The sequence below is a fragment of the Camelus dromedarius genome, chromosome 7 (genome assembly GCF_036321535.1).
Source record: "Camelus dromedarius isolate mCamDro1 chromosome 7, mCamDro1.pat, whole genome shotgun sequence".
Lineage (NCBI taxonomy): Eukaryota > Metazoa > Chordata > Mammalia > Artiodactyla > Camelidae > Camelus > Camelus dromedarius.
In genome coordinates, this window is record NC_087442.1 from 38,820,289 (window position 1) to 38,843,919 (window position 23,631).

At 33.1% G+C, this 23,631-nt stretch overlaps 1 protein-coding gene across 8 annotated transcripts in view; it reads right to left on the reverse strand.

Moving 5' to 3' along the window:
- BBS9 (Bardet-Biedl syndrome 9) overlaps positions 1–23,631 on the reverse strand; it is a 383,745-nt gene that overhangs the window by 217,527 nt on the left and 142,587 nt on the right. For 6 of the 8 annotated variants that reach the window (XM_064487454.1, XM_064487458.1, XM_010988074.3 and 3 more), the window contains 6 exons: positions 19,622–19,803; positions 15,272–15,348; positions 12,593–12,646; positions 6,786–6,888; positions 5,180–5,284; positions 3,203–3,217 (listed from right to left, as the gene is read on the reverse strand). In XM_064487454.1, the coding sequence (XP_064343524.1) occupies positions 3,203–3,217; positions 5,180–5,284; positions 6,786–6,888; positions 12,593–12,646; positions 15,272–15,348; positions 19,622–19,803 (536 nt within the window). The remainder of the gene's footprint in view (positions 1–3,202; positions 3,218–5,179; positions 5,285–6,785; positions 6,889–12,592; positions 12,647–15,271; positions 15,349–19,621; positions 19,804–23,631) is intronic. The other 2 variants (XM_064487457.1, XM_064487456.1) reach the window with 1 other exon arrangement.

Below are 23,631 nucleotides of genomic sequence, written 5' to 3' on the forward strand. Positions count from 1 at the left end.
ATGCCAGTATTTTATATTATTTTCCATCAAATTAAACCTAAGCATTTCAAAATATAATCTCTAGTATTTAGGCATGGGATTTATCAGAGGTACATTTCTTCTGAGATTCACATTTTCTTAAGAAACTTGAAATGCAAATTTAGCTACCAATTATTCTTCAAGTTAGAACTGTATCTAAGAACCTGAAGCCAGAGACATGTAGAGGTATGTGTGAGTGTATGCTTATGTGCATCTGTAATAAGGAAGTAAAGAATTACATGTATTTAAAGACTTTCCAAGGTTGGTAGTAGGATAGCTTTCAACTTAGTTGAAAGAGCCTAACTGGTCCTACCTTTGCCTACCATCAGTGATATTTTCTCTGTGTAGTTGGTAAAACAGTCTCTATATCTGGCTTATTCTACTCTGAGTATTACTCTGAGAGAGAAGAAAACTTTGGTCACTTATAATACTCATTGGCCTACTTGTTCATCAGAGTAATTTTGTTCTACAGGTTTTTTTTTTTTAAATATAATTACTTCTCCTTCAAACACTTCCCCTTCTAGCCTACTAGAGGAAATGGATAATTGCAACTACTATGGTTCAATTAATCACAAAATTATTTAACATTTAGAGGGAAAATTCACATCAAAATCACTCCTGACAGAACAATTTTTCCAGGAAGAGAATTCTAATTACCCCGGTACACCCGAGAGTCCAGTATCACTGTCAAGAGGGAAGCCAAAATGTGCTTTTAAAAAAAAGAAAAAAGAATTTATATATCAGAGTAGAATAACTATATCTATATATTACACACCTATATAATGCCTTTAGAACTCTTTCCAAGGGTCTGCTAGAGTCATTTCATATTGAAAACAAGGAACCCCAAAGCAGTAGCAATGTCTGGTAGCCAGAACTTCCTTGATCTCTTCCTGTTATGTCTGGCTCCGTACTGTGCTCCATCTGCAGTCATGTTTTACACTGCCCATGTCATGTAACTTTAATGCAGAAATAATGGAGACTAACTCTTATGGGACAACATAAAACCTCGTTTGCTTCTCTTTTTCCACATGTAAAAGCAGGGACTGCTTCTCTGCAGTACAGCCTGCTCAGATCAGGCCAATAAAATGGAACAGTCTTTGAAATGTGAAGCCTTGTGTGTAAGATCTAAGTGGCAACATATTATTTTCTTGCCTACTAGGTGAAGCTGAATATTTCAACTCTACTCCTTGAAGCTTACTTATAATTTTAAAATATATCAAAAAAGATTATTAAAACCAGCTTTAGCTTTGCATTAAAATATTAAAATTTCCACATATTGTGATTTTTTTTCTCATGGTTTCATATGAATTTATAGTAAGAGGGAATAAATTCCTTTCAATAATAACCTTTGCTGATTTTTTAAAGCTCAGAACAAATCATTTAAATAATAATATGGTATTTTACAAAAGTTACTGCAAAATCTTATCAGTTACTTGCAACCTTGCAAAGTAAAATATAAATATTCACTACCAATAATATCATTTTTAATAACCCAAATTCTAATTTGACAAGTATACTTTATGTTATTATACTAAAAGCTTACTCTTATTAAAATATTTCTCATATAAATATATTTTAACCTCCCTACACTATGCAACTCAGGTTGCTGGCACCACAAAACTATATGAGTAAATATGGCCATTATTTTAGAGTATTTTATTTAATTATTACCAATTAATTAGTATTATCTAATATTTATCTTAAAATGGCTAAGAAACTAAGACAAACCACCACACCAAGTTTGCGTCTAGGAGAAAAAATAATCAAAGTAGGGAATACGTTTAGAGTGTCTGTCATGCATCCAGATACTGCACAATTCAGAGGTAAGTACTTGAACCCTGCTCTCAAAGAGCTCAAAATGTACTAGGGGAACGTAAGGAACGAACTTAATGAAATTCATATTATGACAAATATTATAGCAGAGTCATAAACAGAGGATTTGGGGAAAACAAAATGGTGACAGCACTGACCCAGGCAAGTTCAAGGGGTCAGACCCTTGATGACATTCTCCCATAAATTCTAAACAAGACAAGGGATCGGCCCACAGAATTAGTACACATGGCATTCTGATCAGAAAGAGAGGTGAATCTGTTGGGGTATATAGAAAACAGAATTATTCTAAATTCTGTTTTTTTGAATTCAGAATTTTTTCATTACTCTTTTTAAGTGAAGTAAGATAACAGAGCATACAGGCAAATCACCAATGACTTAACAGAAATAAGTTGTCAAAGACACCTTTGGTTTTTTTCCAAAAATCATTCTCATGACTCTACAACAACTAATAATGCTGGCTGTGAGTTACCATATGATCCAGCAATCCCACTCCTGTGCATATATCCAGAGAGAACTCTAATTCAAAAAGATACATGCACCCCAATGTTCATAGCAGCACTACTTACAATAGCCAAGACATGAAAGCAACCTAAGTGTCCATTGACTGATGACTGGATTAAGAAGTTGTGGTATATTTATACAATGGAATACTACTCAGCCATAAAAAAGAAAAAATAATGCCATTTGCAGCAACATGGATGGAACTGGAGATCATCGTTCTAAGTGAAGTAAGCCAGAAAGAGAAAGAAAAATATCATATGATATCACTCATATGTGGAATCTAATAAAAAAGAAAAGAAAAAGAAAAAGAAAAAAAGAGGACACTAATGAACTCATCTACAAAAGAGACTCATAGACACAGTAAAAAATTTTACAGTTACCAGGGAAAGAGAGTGGGAAGGGATAAATTTGGGAGATTGAGATTTGCCAAGGTTAACCAATATATATAAAAATAGATAAAAAAACAAATTTCTTCTGTGTAGCACAGAGAACTATATTCAATATCTTATAATAACCTCTAAAGAAATGAATATACATATATAAATGCATGACTGGGACATTATGTTCTACACCAGAAATTGACACACTGTAACTGACTATACTTTAATCTAAAAAAATAAAAAAAATAAATAAAATAAAACAACTAATAATGAATGACAAGCTTCTGTAAGAGGAAACATCTATTATCTTCTCCATAGCCAGATCAAGGCACTGAATCACCCTAACAAGGCTACTATAGTTCAAACAGCAGTCCACAAGAAGAGTTCATTCATGGTATAATATCAATTCAGCTAACTGATCAAATTTCATTTCTGGCATTCATTTTGTTCTAAAGCATCTTTTCACTTACCATCAGGATTTCGATCTATCCATCCGAGGCAATGCAAAAAAAGGATAGGGGAGGGAGAATGCAACAAATTATCTGTCATAAAATTACAACACAAATTTAATACACATCGCTTAAATTTAAATGAAAATTTTTAAGATTCTCACAGATGATTTCAATAAACCTCCAATAAAGATGAGTCAATTCACAATTGAAGAATATAACAAGAGTAAATGCACTTCCATTCTCAGAAGTCCATGAGAGGGTGTTATTCCAGTGTAAATGTAGCAAAAGAGGTAAATATATATGATCTAGCCAAAAGCAAACCAGACTGAATATGTAAATGACTTCAAGAACATTAAATTAATTGGGGGGGGGGGAATGTGAATGAATGGCTAAATATATATTAATATTCCAGTTAGTCTTGCTTATATTATAACTTTAGTCAGTAGACTACTATGGAATAAGGTCTTTATTTTTTTTTTTTTTTTGGCTTGTCTTAGTATTCTTTTACTTTTATAGACTTGTTTTATTTTAATTTCTAATTAACTTTCAACCTATTAATGCCTACATTCTTTGGTTTAGTAATAATTTATAATCTTTTAAATTCTGTCTTTAGAAAAGCATAACAGCTAAAAATGGTATGTGCAAATATAAGCTCACAGAATGATTCTATAACTTTACAATGTATTTTTAAGCCTTTTGTCCACTTGCTAGGTAATCCATTTCTCTTTTTTAAATTCTATTTTCAACAGTATCACTATTTTCCTCGGAAATAAATGAAATAATTAGTTGAATTAAGACATCAACAGTCTCTACAACTGCATGTTCAAAGTGTAACAAGGATAAAAAGTATATAACGTCTGTTATTGATTTCAATTAATCATAAATGATCTAGAGACTTTAGCCAAACATTTTCTATTTTTTATTTCACAACTCAAAATTAAAATAGCACTGAACATTTCAGTGTTCTTTTCATAAGTATCCAACTAAAAAGTCCATCATTCCTTGATCCCTTATGGAAGTTTTGCATTTCTTTCTGAAGCCAGCTTTCTCAAAGCCATTTAAACATAAAATATTTATTTATCCCAAATTTTGAAAATATAGATAAATGATTAAAGTGATCATTTCTGGCTAAAAATGATTCTTTAAAATAATTTAAAGCAAAATGACTTACAAAGCAGAAGAAGCAGATTCTGAAAACATGAACTACAGTTATAAAATCACCTCCAAGCATAGAGTTGTCAATGCATAAAACAGAAAATTCACTTAGACAAAATAAGAACTACAATTATTAAAAACATTGCTAGATAAACAAAGTGGACATCAACAGAGAGAAAGTAATATGAATAAGGCATCTCTGAAACTTTCTAAACTAAGAAAACAGAAATGCAACATTGCCGAAATACCCTATCAGTTACACTATGTTGAAACATTTTTTTTAAAAAAGCAATGACTTATTATTCTTATTCTATCAATCAACTAATTGTCAAACTGTTACTATGAAAAATTCACTACACAAATACACACACAAAAAAACCCTATAAAACTGAAGCCAACTAAGTTGAAATTTGTAATAATTGAATCTCAACTGGACTGAAGATAACATGACTTAATATGCCTTAATGTTAAAGTAACCCTATAATAGTCTTTTTCACTAATTCAGATGAGGCTTTTCTCTTTAGTTCAAATACATGAAGTCTGACTAGATACCATTCTTCTAGTAGGAATAAAAATATATCATATTTGCTATTAATTGAAGAGATAGAATCGAATATTATATATGGAAATCAGCTAAGTAGACTTATCACTGATTATTCATAACATACAAAAGTAATTTGGACATACGATTTGATTTAACACTAAGAAAGGGTATTTTTTCGTTTAATAATACTTTACAATGTATTTTCCCATCTTAAGCACTTAAACATTTAACTTATAACTCCAATAATTTAAAAAAAGTGATTAGGCTTGTAAATTCATGAACAACTGTATGTTTACCTGTTGGTCTGGAATAAGAAACAACAGCATTTCCTTCCAATTCAGGTGGTGTATAACTTCCTTTCAGATAAATGGAAAAGCCTACTGTTCTAGTCATCTCTGGTGCTATAAGCAATGTAAAAATAATATGTTACATAATTTTAGACAATTATCATTAACAACAGTTAAAATTAGGTATATACTGCACACCAGCTACTGTCTTAGGCACTTAACATCACACTTAAATGGCTTAACTCATTTAATCCTCACAACAGCCCTACAAAGTGAGTATTGTTACTGCCTCTGTTTCTTGGTGGATGAGGAAACTGGCCTCAGAGAGAGTAAGAAGCTTGCCCAAAGTCATACAGCTAATACTGAGCTGGGAATTGACTTCAAAACAAGGTACCTAACATTCCATACCACTTTCTTTTAACTCAGATGAACAGGCAGCATGAACAGAGAAAAATATCGACAAAGGACAGGACAATTTCAAAGAGCGGAATAATATTTTATCCTGGCTAGAACACAGACTGCAGGGGGAAATGGAAGTGGGTGGATACTAATGTAACTTAGTTAAACTGCAGCAACTTAGCAGATTGTGCACAGCCTTCTATATTCATGTATTTGATCTCCAACCTGCGTTAGAGAGCTGTAAGAGGTTTTTAACTAGAAAAACTAATTGTTTAGAATGTTTTAGACAGACAAATTAAAGGTGTTGTGAAAAATTAGAAAATAAAGTGAGATATCACCTACAAGTTTACCTCAACCATTCAACCATTCACTCACTGATTCAACGAATCCTTGAGTTCCCACTATCTGCTGGGCACTCAGGTAAGGGTTGGTTACAGAAATGGAAAAAAGAGAGAGATGTTCTTGATTTCATGATTAAGACACAGGGTTCCCAGCTGAACAGCGGTAGTAAAACAAAGAAAGAAAAAGACTCACAGATAATTCAGAAATCATTTTAACAGAACTAATGACACCTTGGATATAAGTGGTAGGGGTTGAGAGACTTTATGCAAAGAAATTTTACTAAGAGTTGCCATTTATGACCTGTCTACTATTTTTAAGGCATTATTACAGGTATCTTACATAGATTCATTTTCTAATCAAATCCTCCAAAGAGCTCTGCAAGACAGGTATCATTATACCCTTTCTGCAGATTAAAAAAAATAAAAACAAAAACTAAGGCACCAAGTAATTACTCAAGTAGCTTGCCCAAGGTTACACATCGAGTGAGTGTCAGAGCCAGGATTCAAATTCAGGCCAGACTCCAAAGCCAATATTCTTTCTTCAAACATTACTGATTCAGTAAATAGCTCACTAGAGAAACATCAATAAAAAAGCCTACCAAAATATAGTATTTAAGTACAATTACAGTCCATGTAGTTAAGAAAAGTGCTTGAAAATCTGTAATTACTTCAGTTCAACAACCATTCACTGAATGTCCAAACTTGATGTTTAGAGGGAAAATATAAGCAAAACAACACAATTGCTTATTTCAGGAAGACACCAGTCTCACTACTCAGATAAGAAATAAAGCCATGAAATAAACACACTAGTAAAAATTTTTTAGTTAAAAAAACCTCACACCATGATAGACTTCAAGACAAAGCACAGCACTCACCCATAAATTCAAAGGTGAACTGATCACAAGTTAATACTAAAGGTGGTTGCACATAGACTGATAATTTGATCTTTTGCAATGCCACTTGATTCTGTAGTGTGATCTAAGGAAATAGAAATTGTTATTAACAGAAAACTGCATTATTTCCAAATTAATAGAATATCACAACTACTTTTAGAAAATCACTAGCAAATAATTAGGAAATACCATCTAAGAAAAAAATGAGCTGTTACAGGTTATAAGCAGTAGATTAAATGTTCTACCCAGTTAGAAACTGGGTAAAGGAGTTGAATAGACTTTTCTCCAAGAATATGTACAAATAGCCAACAAGCACATGAAAAAATGCTCAATGTTGTTAACCACATGAAACACAAAGTAAAAGCACAACAAGATACCACTACACATCCAATAAAACACTGTAATGAAAAGGTCAGAGAAGGAGTGAGGGTATAGCTCAAGTGGTAGAGTACATGCTTAGCATACACAAGCTCCTGGGTTCAATCCTCAGTACCTCCATTTTTTAAAAAAATTTAAATAAATAAACCTAATTACCTTCCCCTGCCAAAAAAAAAAAAAAGGACAGACAAAAACAGGTGTTAGCAAGAATGTGGAGAAACTAAAACCTTCATAAATTGCTGATAAATACAAAATGGTATAGCTATTCAAGAAAACAGTTTGACAGTTTTTTTTAATTAAACATAAATTTACCATTGAACCTCACAATTCTAAGCCAAGAGAAATGAAACATACGTCCACTTGTACACATGTTCATAGCAGTACTATTCTTCTTTACAAGTATAGATATGACATCATGAATTATTTATTTTATCCAATATCAGTACATTACCTTTTGCACAAGTTAATTACTCTCTAAAGATTTCCTTACTAGGTAGATATTTACTAGTTTACATACATACATATAAAAGCACTACATTTTCTTTTAAAGACTTAACATAAAAATATATGACATAACTAATTCTAGAAAATATCAAAGAATGGCACTATTGACTGCTGCATTTCTAAGCTGGCTGCAGTTCCAAACTGGTGCTCCTGGTTCATGATGCTAAGAAAACTCTCCCACTCCAATTAGAATCAAGAGCTAAGAACTCTAGGGTAACAGTTTGGCTGGGAAATAGGATGGGTATGAGTAGAGAAGGCCACAACTTCTCTCACTCCCCCTAAGGAGGAATGTCAATAGAATCCATCAGGCCCAAGGATCTTTATTGGGCCACAGTTCTAGGGGCAGCATTTTCAGAGTATCAAAGAAAAAGCTTAAAGATCTCTCTTTTATTGGGCACATTGTCTTTGAATTTTGTCTCCTAAAAGTCCCAGTCCCTTTGAATAGTCTCCTTTGGATGAGTTCATCCAAATGGCAAGCCAGATTTACCAGTCATCAGCCAGGTAGGGTTGCTAGACCAACTGAGTTACAATCTCTAGGGGTAGACTTGGCTATTGATATTTTTTTAAAGTTCCCCAGGTGATACTTATGTACAACTAGAGTTGAGAAGCACTCTTCTATATGGCACCTTTGCTATAGAGAAGTTCAGTCTAGTTACCAGACTCTAGTATACAAGAGAGATACATTTCATTATTAACTGACATAATGCAAGGGCATACTTAATTTTTAAGAAAAGTCATTTTGAACTTTCTGTTAGGTGAAAGGAATGTATCAATTAATCCTTAATTATATATGTATATAATATATATATATTTTTTACATACACACACACACATACTTTAGAGAGAAACAATATATAAGAACATACAACTGGCTGACAAACATTATACACACATAATTAGATTCAGTAAATGTCTTGTATTAGTTTTAAATGTTGTGGGTATTCTTTACAACTTAAAAATAAGCATAAAAATTTTGACTTGCACAGTGAAAGTTTTAAAGGACAACTATTGATGCAAATAAATACAATAAACACAGCAAATGAACAATGAACCGTCAATTTTTACTTTATAAGCCTTGGAAATACATGGGGGATATCTGCATGCCACAAACAAAGCTTCCTTAATGATGTCTGACCATTATAAAAATCCCAATACCTTTTAAATACAACCTTGATGGTAATCATGGGAAGAAGAAACTATGCATGTGGTATAGACAACATTCTTTCAAATAGCTATTCCACTAAATAAATAGAATACAATTTAAATATTTTGTTATTAATAATAATAGGCTAGTCTGTACATAGAGTTTTAAATAAAATTAATAATATTAATAATAATCATTAGCAGCTTCTATATTCATGGAACCAATAAATTATTTATGTGCACTAACTCATCATTATCTTTACAATATTGTGAAACAGGTACTATCACTATATACCATTTTACATAAGAGAAAAATGTGGCTCAGAGAGGCTAAATAATTTGCCCAAGGCCACTCTGATTATAAGTGGAAGAACCACAATTTAATTTCTGTCTGCCAGAATCCAGCGCCCATGCTCTTAATCAGCTTGTGCTTAAGTCTCAAAACAATTCTGCAAATGAAAAAGTACCCCCATTTTACAGTTTTAAAATAGAGGTTCAGGGAAGCTAAATAACACGTCGAAGACCGTCAAGCCAATATGTGCAAGAGAGTTGAAAACTTGACCAGGAACATCTCATGAGAGGTTAGTTTTAAAAATCCTCAAAGTTGTAATAAGCCATTTATATGAGAGCCAACATTCTGACTCTGCCTGGCATAATAATGTGTACTTAGACAACAAATGCACAATTTTACATTGTTACAAGTGTTTACACTTAGTTTAGATACAAGATCGATGGTGATAACTCTCATACACAGATTTTTTGAATCCCAACAATGGACTAGTCATTTTCAAACGTGATTCAAGAAGATGTGCGACGAAAATAACTACAGTAACAAAGAAGACTTGTGTTTGAGCCAAAAAAAGAGTTAAAGACTTGGCTAAATCATAAACCTCATATTTTAAGAGAAAAATAATTATAGAATATTATGGGGAAAATATAAAACATTAACAGGAGAATTTTCCATGCTATTTTCCACTTCTAACAAAATGAAATATGATCCTTAAGAAATATAATACCAAATTTTTATCCTAGATATATAAATATGACTCCAAAGGCCAGGTATGAACAACCACTCTGCCTTAGTTGCCTGGAATAGATGGTCACGCATCACGCACACATACTCAAGGTAGCCACATCTTCATTCACTTGGAACGGATGGAAAATTTTTCTCAATTAACAGGATTTATTATGATGGAAACTTGCATGGTTATATATCTTGGCTGCTGTTGTTATAAAAGGCTATAAGGAGTGATTTATAACATAAATTTGTATAGGAACTGTCACGCAGAATCAGGAAGTCATGGTGTCTGCTATGTAAGTCCAGCTGATTTTGTGCAACCTTGTATGTTGCATTCTTTCTTGTGCTCTTATAAAAGCAGTAAGGAAGAGAGCTGTGACTTAGTCATTCTCAAACATTGTTAAATTCCACTAATGAAAGAGAAGTTTCCAGCAGTATCATGCCATCATTTAAGGTGGCTATTACACATGAAGGCCTAAGAACTGCATGGAAGGGAAAGATTTATTTATTTATAGCAATAACTAGTAGTTGAGGGGAAAATTAGCATGAGCAATATTATCTGGATTAGGTATAGGATTTCTTTTTGCAATTTATAATGCGCTTCTGAATTATTATATGTATGTGTCTGAACAATATCAGTGGATAGATATAAAAGAGATTTTCCTACACAAAAGTCTATAGATCATTCCTGGAACTCTGTAGGTTTTTTTTTTTTTTTTCTTAAATGTTTGATTTCTTGCCACTAATGCTTTTCCAGACTCAGAAGTATTAATGAGATAGAGCCTTTGATTGGATGGGGAGGGAAGGGAGACTGGGAAAAGACCACCCTTGTTTCCAGTGGCAAGAATCCAAAAAAATTAGCTTAGGAAACTGTTATAAGATTGGGCTCCCTTCAACTTCTACCAAAGATCCCCACACTTGGGCCACCCGCTGGGTCCAGTGTAAGCGAACACAATTGGTAAAGCTTGGTGCCCTGTCAAGCTCCTCCAAGGACAGCAACTCATAATCTAAAAAAATATAAAGCCCCGTCCAAGTTTTGACTTAGCGAATCGCCAAGATCCACAACTTTCCCTGGCTCCAACGTCTGGGCAGTGATAAATATTTTCAGCTTAATAATGTGCTGACTGATTACCACACTTTAATCTAAATGCCTTAAGAGGGTTCACACTGGAGTCCTAGTTCTAAAATTCTACAATGGCAGGACTAAAAATCTTAACCAAAACCACATCCTTCATACTCTATTTTTTGGGGACTATCAATTTGTCACTACTCTACTTTGTGGCTTCTTCATTTAGTATTTTCTTGCTATAAATACATCCATTTAAAGCTAATATTATGGCAGATAGATGACTGGGTATTCTTTTCAAACACACACATAATCATACATAGAAGAAAGATTATTAACATTCATATGATTCATGTATATGTATGTATGTGTATATATATATATACATACATATATATATATATATATATATATATATAAAAAATACTGCAATCAACTGGTCTATTATGAGTGTGATGACACAATTCTTGTAGCATATTTAAATAATATTTCTAGAAAAAGACCCTGAATCATACTACATATTTAAATAATGGTAAGTTATAACAATTTTTGTATTATACACATATTGCTATAAATGCAATTATCAGTTTTATATTTGTAGGAAACAATAAAGATTATTTACCACCCAAGGCTGAGGAAAACTTATAAATTTCAAGTGTTTGGGTATTTCTTTTTTTTAAGTTTTTAAGCAAGAAATCTTTTTTTTAATTGAATAAATTTGATGTATAATATTGTATAAGTTTAAGATGTACAGAGCACTACTTTGATACATTTATATATTGTAATATGATTGCCAATGTAGTGATATCTATCACATTACATAATTATGGTACAATATTATCTATATTTATTATACCGTGCATTAGATCTCTATGGCTAGTTTACTATTCATTACAAGTTGTAATGAACACCATCACTCTTAAACCCTTCTAATTCCCTGGTAACCACCATTTTACTCTGTTTTTCACAGGTTTAACTTTTTTATTCCCACATATAAGTGATATCATACAGTACTTGTCTTTGTCTGACTTATCTCACTTAGCATAATGTGCTCAAGATCCATCTATGCTGTTGTAAATGGAAGGATATCTTCCTTTCTCATAGTTGAATAATATTCCACTGTGTATAAGTACCATCTTTTTAATCCATTCATTGATGGGCACTGTGTGCTATTTTGTGAATAATTCTGTGATAAATGTGAAAGTGTGTGTGTGTGTGTGTCTCCTGGAAATATTGTTTCCATTTCTTTTGGTTTATACTCACAAATGGAATTGCTGGATCACACCGTATATCTATTTTTAATTTTTTGAGGAACCTCCAATTGTTCTCCATAGTGGCTGTATCAAGTTACATTCCTACCAACAATGTATAAGGGTTCCCTTTTTACCACATCCTCACCAGCACCTGTTGTCTCTTGTCTTCTTGATGATAGCCATTCTAACAGGTATGAAGTGGTATCTCATGTGGTTTTGATTTGCATTTCCCTGACAATCAGTGATTTTGAACATCTTTTCATGTGTCTGTTGGCCATTTTGATTTCCTCTTTGGAAAAACACCTATTAGTTCTTCTGGCCACCAAGCATCTGTTTTACATTTCCATAAGCTATTTATAGGGTGACAGATGTGATAAAATGTGTGACATTGTTTTATACATCACAGTCTAGAACTATGGTACGATACCTTCACTGTGACTGAAGGGACAAGGTCAGTTCCCACTTCAACATCAGTAGCTTGCTGTAAACACAGAATTGAGAAGAGAAGGAAGGAAAGAATAGTTTCATTACAACATGTCAATGAATAAACACAGTGGGTGTGGTATATACTTCCTACCACCAAAACAGAGAAAAAACTATAAAGGATTTATCACACTAATGACAGAATAAAAGAATCAGTGTGGCTTTTTGGATAGTTTCATTTGGAAAGTCATGAGCTAATATTTAAAAACCTACCAAAAAAGAGAAGAAAATTTGATGTACTTTATTATCAAACTACTTTATTGCCAAATTTCCTTAAAAGTTGAAACTAATTAATTCTATTAACTTGTTATTTATAGTATATAAAAGAAGGCCTCTGTGTATTTTGTTGATAAATATTATGCCATTCCTTTAGGTCCTTGTATTTTCAACTTGCCAAAGGTACACTTTATTCTGATTAATAATATGTAACTAATGATATAAAGATTGAGGGGCCTTGCAACTAGAAAATAAAACAAAAGTAGGAGTGTATTTTTTTTTTACTAGCTCATATCATAAACTCTTTCAGTCTTTGACCATCAGCCTAGGTTACCTGGTACCACCATCTCTTAAAGAATTCAGAATATAAGAGAGAAAACACTTCCTTATAATTTATAACTTACTTTTAGAGTGGTAGATTGAGAGAAAAAATGCTCTATGACAGAATAAGATCAAGGTGTAACATATTTTCTAATAATACCCGTATGAATTCCTAAGGGAACAATTAAGATCATAAAGTCTCTATCCAACCAATGAATAAATCCATTGTACTTTAAGTTAACCTATTTGAAATTATTTTACTAAGAAAAACTAAGCCACTCCTAAGCAATGGGGATCACTATGATGTAATGGTCATCAGCATAATTAAGAGTTAAGAGATTCACATTCTATTTATGATTCCACAGGAAACTATATATGAATTCTGATCCAATTTCTCAATCAAGACGATAGGACAGTGATGCTTGTCTCTCCTATAAAAGACCCTATTCTAACACAAATTATATTATTTTTTTGGATGTGTGCTTTCATAATAATGATTGAAAATAAAATATTAAGCCAGGATTTTTTGCTCTAGTATTACCTAAAATCTATGAAATGTTTTACATTTAGCTGTCTACAGATCTAGAAGAAAAACCAACATCTCCTGTTTCCCACTCCTTTCAATCCATGTCTAAACACCTAGATATTTTAAGGACAACAGTCCTTTGGAAACATAAAATTTTAGCCAGAGAGAAATGGCTATATGAAGACACTATGGCACCACAGCTACATAAATTGCTGGACTAATGTTTTCCAATGGGATGAATACGATACTCTCAAGAATCTCTTAAGAAGGAAAAAATAGTAAGACAGGGGAAATGAAGCTGGAAAGAGACACCTAGTTAAGAGGAAACAGCAGTCCAGGTTACCAATAGGGAAATATGTCTTACAGTACAGTGCTAAGATCAAAAGTTGCTGAAGAACAGAAAGGGAACTCCTCATTCCAAATAGCCCCTATGTTTAAGAGAACCTAGAAAAAATTATATAAGTTGCCCAAAGGAAAAAAAGAATCATTTCCAAGGCAAGAAAATGTGTGTACATTTGTCAGCTAACTAAGCAGAAATGTTCCACTCAGACTACACCCTTCAGGTAGAGTGAGAAATGGTGTGTGCTGAGTATCCAATGTTTAAAACAGTGCCTCTACTATATGACTCAGATGGGTGAATGTTTCTTTCATATACAGTCCTACTTTTTTAAGTATACGCAACTTACTATACTACGGCAATGTCAACGTGATTTTTATCACAACTTGAGTTGGCTGTTTATATTAAGATTAATCTAAAAAACTTATGAAACTACTTACTGTATTATGCTTTGATATCTAAATATTGAAGTCATTTCCTAAGCAAAATTATATGACATGAACCCCAAATATAGTAAAACCAATAAACTCAATCACTTGTCAAAACTGATCAACTTTTGGTACAGATATAGATAAACTTCATAGATTCTGCCCAAACTGCAGGCAGTGAGACAAAACCAATCATAATTAAACAAGTGCTTACAGAAGACTAAACAAAGAGATGGGGTAATGTGACCAAGGACAGTCCCTTTTTCATCTGTCTTGTTTCTCAGCTTTATTTGTTCATTTATAGAGCAAATATACACTGAGCACCCAACTGCTTATTCTTAAACTACTCCCCAGCATAACAACCATAGTGTATTAAAGACTATAAATTATCAAACCCTGATCTATGAGTTTCATAAACATTATCTCATTGAACCTTCAACAAAAATCTACTGGTGTCAGTATTATTCATCTGGATTAGGATTATCTCAATACTCTAGTACTAAAAAAAGCTTAAAACAAAAAAAAAGGTAGATTCAGAGTAATGGTGAAAGCTCTTCTACCATTTCCCCTCCCATCCCTTTTTTTAAACAGAAATCCTGCCTGAGGAACTCCTTATTACACTAAGAGTCTAGAAGTGGTTTTTTTTTTTTTCTAGAAAGTAACAAACCCTAAAATTTGTTATCCTCCCTAAAGTTCCTATTTGGAGGCCTGGAATTTAAGCCAATACATTTTAATCCCAATTTATAAGAGAACACCACTATCATAAACCCTTTTAAAAGCTGCAAAAACACCTACAGATACTGAGTCAAAGTTAGAAGAAACCATAGCAGAGATTTTCAGGTCATCTTCTCTCTCAGTCATGGGCCAAACACCTGTAATTTAAAAAGAAAAAAAAAGATATTTAATTATAAAGTAAAACTTACTGTATATAGTTGTTTTAAGGTGTTTCTATACCATATATCAAAAGACAACCTCATAAATATACTCACAAGTTGAAAAAACTGATGCATTACAGAGCGAAAAGCTTGATGCTAATTCTTTCCCCTCTACATTACTGTAAAGAAAAACTCTCTTTCTCCAAAGATGCTAGTTAAGATGTGATCCATTGGCTGACCAGTATCAGGAATTTCAATGCTCTCTCCTTAGCTACTGGTAGAAGCCCAAAGAGTACAACCTTTTTGAAGGTACATTGGCTATAACTATCAAAATGTAAAATTCACCCCCAAAAATGTAAAATTCACATACCCTGTGACCTAACAATTCTACTCCCAAGCATTTATCCAATACTCCCAGACATGCCCAAGGAGGTTCTCTGCTGCTGAAGGTTATTAAAAATAAAAACAAAAACACCCTAAATCTCAATTATATTTCTATTAATAGAGAAATGATTAACTAAATTATGGTATATCCATATTGTGCAATGGTCCAAAACCCAAAACTATAGATAAGAGTGCTGTACATCTTTATACACTGACATGAAAAGATTTCCAAGATACACTATTGATAAAAAAAAAAGCCAGATGTGGTACAGTGTATCTAATATGCATGTATTCGTGTAAAAATAATTATATAAACAGGAAAATATTCCTAAAGAATACACAAAAACTCTTAATAAAGGTTAGCTTTAAATAATCTAGTGAAACTAAGAAATCTGGGATATACGCTTTCAGTACTATTTGAATTATTTTTACCACATTTATATTATTTTCACAACTTAAAAAGGGTGTATAGTGCATAATGAAATATTATGAACAAGTAAAAGACATCCTAAATAAACAAGAAACATAAATAATATGTACGCATTATATATATATGAATGACAGATAACTAGCTGCCCACTTAACATCCATTCTTCCCTCCTTTTTTGTGGCAGAGCGCTAATTCTGTTGAGGCATTCACCTTCACCTCAAAAGTCACTGGTTTGGTCAAATCCAATTACGGTGATTTCATTCCCCTGACATAATAAGGCATGAGCATGGGCCTAATCCTGGCAGATGTGCGGTAAGGGAAGGTGGAAGTGGGGGTGCTGGAACGTGCTTCTGAGAAAACTATTCCTCCCTAGTAAAAAGGCAGACTTAGGAGAAATATCTGTCTACTTCCCTGGAAAATCATATTTGCACATAATGCCTGAAACTGCTGAAATCACCCTGTGACCCTGAGGGGAAATATTCCCCATACACTGAGGATGACTGACTGAAAATATAGAAAGCACTTGGATGATGTTACATGAATCAGCTGTCTCACAAAGAGAACTGCTTACAATTGCCACCAGGCATTCCCACCAATACTACAATACTTGGAATAGGAATTTCCATAACTTAATGAGAGTACAAAAGGCTGTTCTTTGCCCACCCAGTAATGATACCTCAGTTCTTCTTCACTGAAAAAGAACCCAATTTTATTCTAAGCAACAAAGTGCTGAGCTAAAATGCTAAACTTCCCAGCCTCTTTTGCAGCTTTGAGTGGCTAGTGAGATGTGAGTAGAAGCTGTTCAGGGTGTGGCTTCCAGAAAAGATCCTTAAGGGAGCTGACTCAGCTGCAGATGTTAGGGCAGGAGTTCCAGAAGCCATCCTGGACCCTGGGTGAGAAGGAACTGGATTCCCTGATGACAGTGAAACTGCCAAATCAACCCTAGACTGCTCATCATTGGACTTCTCTTCCATGAGAAAGAAATAAACCTCTGCCTTGTTTAAGTCACCTTATTTGGGCATTCTGTTATGTGTAGCCAGACACAACCTTGAACAGTACATCTTTCAACAAGATCACCAAGTACAGAAGTTCCTATTACTCAATGGTAGAAGCAACTTAGTTATCCCAGACACATTTCAAATGGGGTGCAGATTTCCATTTATATGCCCATGTCTTAACGTCTCTCTTTCCCTTCCTGAAGACACAACTATGCTGTGTAGGAATTTACCTCAATATTGTACCCATTCCTTCATATCCACCCACCTAAGAACATATCAGCTGTCTAAATTATAAGGAAACTCTGTTTTTGAAAATGCCTACCGACAGACGTTGTTGACTACTGGTAACAGAAATGCTAGGCAGAATTCTCACTAATGAGTTGAGTATGAAAAGCTTCAAAATCCATGAGCCATACAGAAATTATTACTATAATTTCTTGCTTACAACATACATTCCTCATATAACTTACACACATAAAATCAGCTTCAAAAACACTTTTATTACAGTAGATAATATACACCATGTGTACAACAAAATGTATTCTTTAAATTGGCTTTAAATTTTGCTGCAATTCTTGCTTTGAAGAAATTTTTAAAAAGCTTTAAGTGTTGAACATAACCCACAAGACTGTGAAGTTTTTCTGCAGGTTAAAGTCACTGTACTAAAATAGGTGGCATTTAAACGAATAACGAGGTCATCAAAAAGTTCAGAGTTTTAACTTCTCATAATCTTCCGTAATGAAGTTATTTGGTACTTTTATATAATTACAGGTATTTTAATAAACAAATATGCCACAATTTTACAAGTGTAGAGAGTACAAAATTTTTTCCATATATAGAAATAAAATACTTTTAAAGTCTCTCTTTTTTAAAAGATTCTCTTTGTTTCTTTTTTAGGAATAAAACCAAATGATGGTGGCACAGAAGGAGCCAAGAACTTCAAATATTAACTTCGAGGTTTTGTAAATAAGAAACTTCGCACCCAAGCCTATGGGTACATCCCTAGCTTAATTAGCAGTTATTTCAAGATACACAGAAGAATCAAGGTAACGACAAGTGAAACAGCCTAACCCTTCTCACCCAATGGCATCACTATGGCCACCAAAAAATAACTTTTAGTTTTAAGGAATTTTTCTGAGAAACGTTTTATATAATCAAGTATTAATCAAAATATCATTAGCACATTGTTTATGGAAAGGGCAAAATCTCAAGACACAAAATTTGGAGTGAAAAGCCACATTAAATTTATTTAACGAACTCCGGAAATTTCATGTTTCATATATATGTCACTCTTCCCCAGTTACATTTTTAAATACAAAATGAGACTTGTAATTCCATTAATCCCAAAACACTAGTATCAAAAATGGAAAAATGTGTATATTGCATTATGACACATCTAATTTTAACCATTCTCTATTTGATGGTGGGTGCTGACAACAAATAGGTTTTTAAATAATTGGAGGTACTTAAAAGACCTCGGTTTCACTGGTTTACTTTCAAAACTTTCTAAGAGAACTTGTGAAACCAAAGCATAATAACTTTATTTTAATATTCATATTTTTAATATATTATCTAAATTTCTCTGAATCCTTCTTCACAATATAGACTCAAAAATACATAAATCTAGGAAAGTGATTGGACCAGGATTAAAATCGGCTCTGTTGTTTTGGTTGGCTTTTGATGCTCTGCTTCTTTTATTATTCCTACTTGTTTTAACATTTCTTTTATGTGAAAATAGTCCATATTTTTTCTCATTAAAAAAATACTTTTACCTGACCCTGAGAAGGGAACTTAAAGTAATGCTTTTCACATGTCCAACTCAAACTGCAGCATTGGTGTTTTGTTTCTCCTTTTAATTTACAATAAAATTATACCCTTGTGAATCCCAAAGTAAGATAATATTGTTATTCAAAACTCAGGAACTGAAAATATCATCAGCCTCTGAGTCATTAGAAATCAGCATACCGCAGGCTACACTCCATTTGGATGGCTAATTAACTACAAACATAAATTATATCGCTAGGCTGCAAATGACTACATTTTTAGTAACAAAGTGGTAACTCATGTCCTGCTTTGGTTTCTTTTAAAAGAAGCAACTAAAATTTTTTCAAGGATATTAGAAGTTAATAAATGACCACTCTGAATTTTAATGCTCCTCTAAAGGCTTGAAACCACTACCCAAAGAAACACTTATTCCTTTCTTAGAGTATAAAGAAAAAAACTAGATAGCACTGTCCCTGAAGCACACTAACAAAAGTACTATCTTAGATGGGACATACTTTTCAGAAGCTATAAAATACAAATTAAGCACAAAGACCTAGAGTGTTAAAAAGCAATGCTGTTTTTACAAAAATAACTTTAATTAAGCCTGGGGAGAAAATTAACTAATATGTACAAAATAACATGAATTTTACAATGAATACTAAAATTAAATAATAAAAAGCTGCAAATGAGATACCTTGTGATTTGTTAACATCTTTGATGATTTTCTGAAGTTCTTTCAATTCTGTATCAAGTTCATCATAATTTAGTTCTCTAGATTCAGCTTTTGGAGCTTGGAACAAAGAAGGGTCTGTCCCCAGGTATGAACACTGCAAGTGACCATCATCACTCAAAGTGACTATGACCCCCTTTAAATCACTACAATAAAGAGAAGAGAAAATCAAACATGATTAAAATTTTCAGTGGATTTAGACTGGACCAACTAGATTTTCACTCAATTCAGCCTCAACATACCATTAAGAAAATGACTATATAATATATCTATTTCTAAAGTTGTACATCAAAGATTCAATTCCAATGTTTCAAACATGATTTGTATTTATAAAAGTACTCCCAATTACATTTCATCACATTACAATTCATCACATGAGGAAGTTAATTGTTACCACAGACCTAACTACATGGCAAATCCTGCTCTAAGAGCTTTTTCAGGTACTGTATCATTTAATCCTCACTGCACCTCCCACTTGGCAGATTCATAATAAGCAGTGAACAACACATGTGGAGCTACAATGGATCAAGAGCTGGACTGCTGGTTGGCCAAAGACCAGGGCTGAGGCAGAGGAGGGAAGACAGAACAATCCAGGGAAATGGAGGGAGCCCTGGGAGGCCTTGAAGAGAAATGTGCCCCTGCTCTTTTCCTTTTCCTTCTCTCTACCCTTAGGACTCATTTTTCTCCTCTTTCCCTGGGTTCACCCACCCTGGCTCCTTTCACACACACTCCTACTCAAGTAGCTCTCTGGTCTGTTCTCTCTCTCCCTTCACTCTTAGATAGAATTAACCATTTTCCCATTTAGTAGTTCTTTCTCCATCACTCTTCTCATCCTGATTATCGCTTCCCCCCCCCCAATTTTTTCCCTTTTCCTTCTCTCTTAGGCTCACTTATTTCTGTTATACTCTAGAAATTAATCATAATATGTAAGTTATAGACAATTTCAGCATAAAATGTTTAAAAATTAAATTTGTAAGTTTTTCTGAACTTGCTATAAAAAGTATTTGAGATGAACACTATTTGCTTCCTCTCTAGCTTGCCCAGAGAAAAATAAATTCAACATTGTCATAAGTCATTTTGAGCTGATACATAATAAATTTATTTTTGCTATGGTTTCTAATGGCCTTTGATTTTTTTAAAAGTTTTCAACCCTGTTCTAAAGGTTAAATATTAATCAAAAGCAATTTTAAAATTTTGAGCAAGAAAAGAACTTGAAAAAAATGTTGCTATTCACCTGAAGAAAAGGAAACAAGGTATATATAAGGGTCTAAGCAGTATTCAAAACAAGAATTTTTAAAACTTCCCAACTTTGGGTCACAGCAAGTGGTCAGATCATTAACCTAAAAGCTTCACTTGGCTGAGAGTAGATACTACCATTGCTCAATCCTTCCCATGAGGTGACCACCAGCAACCACTTTACCACCTGCCTTCAATACGATATGCTTATGTACACTTTCTCCAGGGCCTATACATAACCCTGGAATGTGACTTCAGAGAAATAAAAACTATATTGGTATCACTAATTTAACAGCTTGAAAACTGAAAAAAGGGAACTTGGGTTGTAGCTCTGACTCTGTCCCCATGTAGCTGAGTCAACTTGAAGTCTTCCTAAATGCTCTTATGTATAAAATAAGAAGGTGAAACTAGATGATCTTCAAAGGCCTTTAAGTTTAACGAACTGGTTCTGTCAAGTTAGCTCAGAAAATAAATACTCCCAAAATAAAATTATTTTCCTAAAATAAAATGCTATCACCCCCATAGGATCTCTGGGCCTGATCCTTTCTTTGCAGGCAACTGAAGCCACCTAGTGGCAGTGGAAATCCCAGCTTCCAGTTCTGACAAGCCTATTTCAAGAGAGCAAACCTCCGTCCTCATTGAGTTGTGACTGTAGTCTGCTCCTCATTCCACCCAGACCTACTAAAGCCTAAGAACCCAATGAGTTCCAAGAAGATTCTAGGATGCTAAAGGGCAGAGCTTCTCAGATAATGCAGGGATCACTGGTTCCTTGAAACCAGAGGGTATTTCTATATCATCTTCACTCTTTGATTGGTCCATTATATTGGAAACCTAGCATGAGCCAGTACAAATATACCTCACTTCCAAATTTATTTCTTTGAATTGGATAGTTTATTATTGAACCAGTTTCACTCCAATGTTTTAGACAGCAAATAGCAACAATTTAGACACAGGGATTTAATTAAAAATTTATCTGAACCTATTAAGTTTATGAGTTCAGATACGAAGAGTTTGAATAATAGTATATATGTATTTCTTCAGCCTCTCAAAAAAAAAATTCTTTACAGGTATTTGAGGTATCCAAGTGGAAAACGGAGGAGTCGGGGTGTTCCCTCGTTGAAAGAGCTTACCAGCAGTCACCAGAATGTCTTAACAGTAAATTACAAAACTTAAGCAATTTACCTTTTTTCTTATCAATGGTATCAGAGTCATTACATATAATTTAGATTATATAGATTTAGATCAGAAATTTAGACTATAGACAAATTCATTTAACATTGCATGTCTTGTTCCACAGGAACATAAACACAAGCCCTAAAAACTTCAGACTAAATCAGTAAAATTTCTGTCTAAAACATCTATGATGGGACAGACACTTTGACACAGACCTATAGCACTACTTAATAAATAAGTAATATCATCACTTGGTATCTTAAATGCAAAGGACAAATTTTAAAATATATTGTTGCTGAAGTTAAGCCCAGTTTAACTATAAAGCCCAAATTCAGTATAAAAGAAAAACACAATACAAATTTTTAATCTTTCTATTTAAAGAACATTTTATTTAACAATAAATATTGTCCATGTGAGTTAATGTGTAAAATTTTGTGAGTGACAGAATTTTGTGTTGGAAGAAGCCATCAAGTAAATCAAGTATTGTGTACCCTATTACTTACATCTTTAAAGTGGAGTTAACATTGCCAAAATTAAGGTCTCTATATTGTTACTAGTCCTTGAAGCACATTAGCTAAACCAAGGCACCAGAATAATGTATTGTATGAAGAATCAAGGTCAAAATGTTATGTTCATAGGACATATAATAATTTTGTGATTTTAACAATGGAGCATGAAATTAAACAACAGAGTTAGTTCAAGAATCTGAAAATAATCGTTTCATCACTCAGTAAACTGATCCCTGCCTTAACAATACACTCAAACAAAATTCTAGATGGATTTTAAAAGTTAAATTTAAAAATATGAAACTACAAAAATATTTATCCACCCTTCGGATAGAAAGAACTTTTACTACAAGAAAGCAATAGAGGAAACTACAAAGGAAAAGATCTCTAAATTAAAGCACAAAAAAAAAAATCTGAACCTGTTATATGCTTAAAAAAACATCATGGTAAAAAGAAAAAAAATGAAAGACAAACTGGAAAAACCCGGCAACTAACATAAAATACATAATTTAAGTTGAACCATATATAGTTATGGATATTCAATTGTTTTGACCTATAAAAACAATTTTATATGTTTCATCTAATATGTAAAGAACTTTTACAAATCAATGAAAATAAGAGTATATCCCAAAAGAAAAAGGTCAAAGGCAATGTACAATTCACTTGAATCAGCAACTTCAAGGTTAAGTAGTCTATGAAATTAAAACTTTCATCTATTTCTCTTTTTCTGAGAAGGCTAATCTATAAAAGAGCAACCTGAAAATATTTGAAATACAGCTCAACAGGGACAGAAAATGAACAGTCTCTTTCACTTGCTAATACAATAAAACAAATGAATAATAGTTTTAAAAACAAATGAAAAGGAACATGAACTGTATCTAATGGTCTATTGTCCAGCCACATATTATGCAAAATAGAAATATTTTAAGTTAGCAAATTGCCAAAGTCTGGTTTTTATTACAATATGTAGACATCAGAAATCTTAAAAACTTAAATACTATTTATTGTACCCAACTTTTACTCTGCCTTAATAAGGAGCATATGATTTAAAGGCACTTC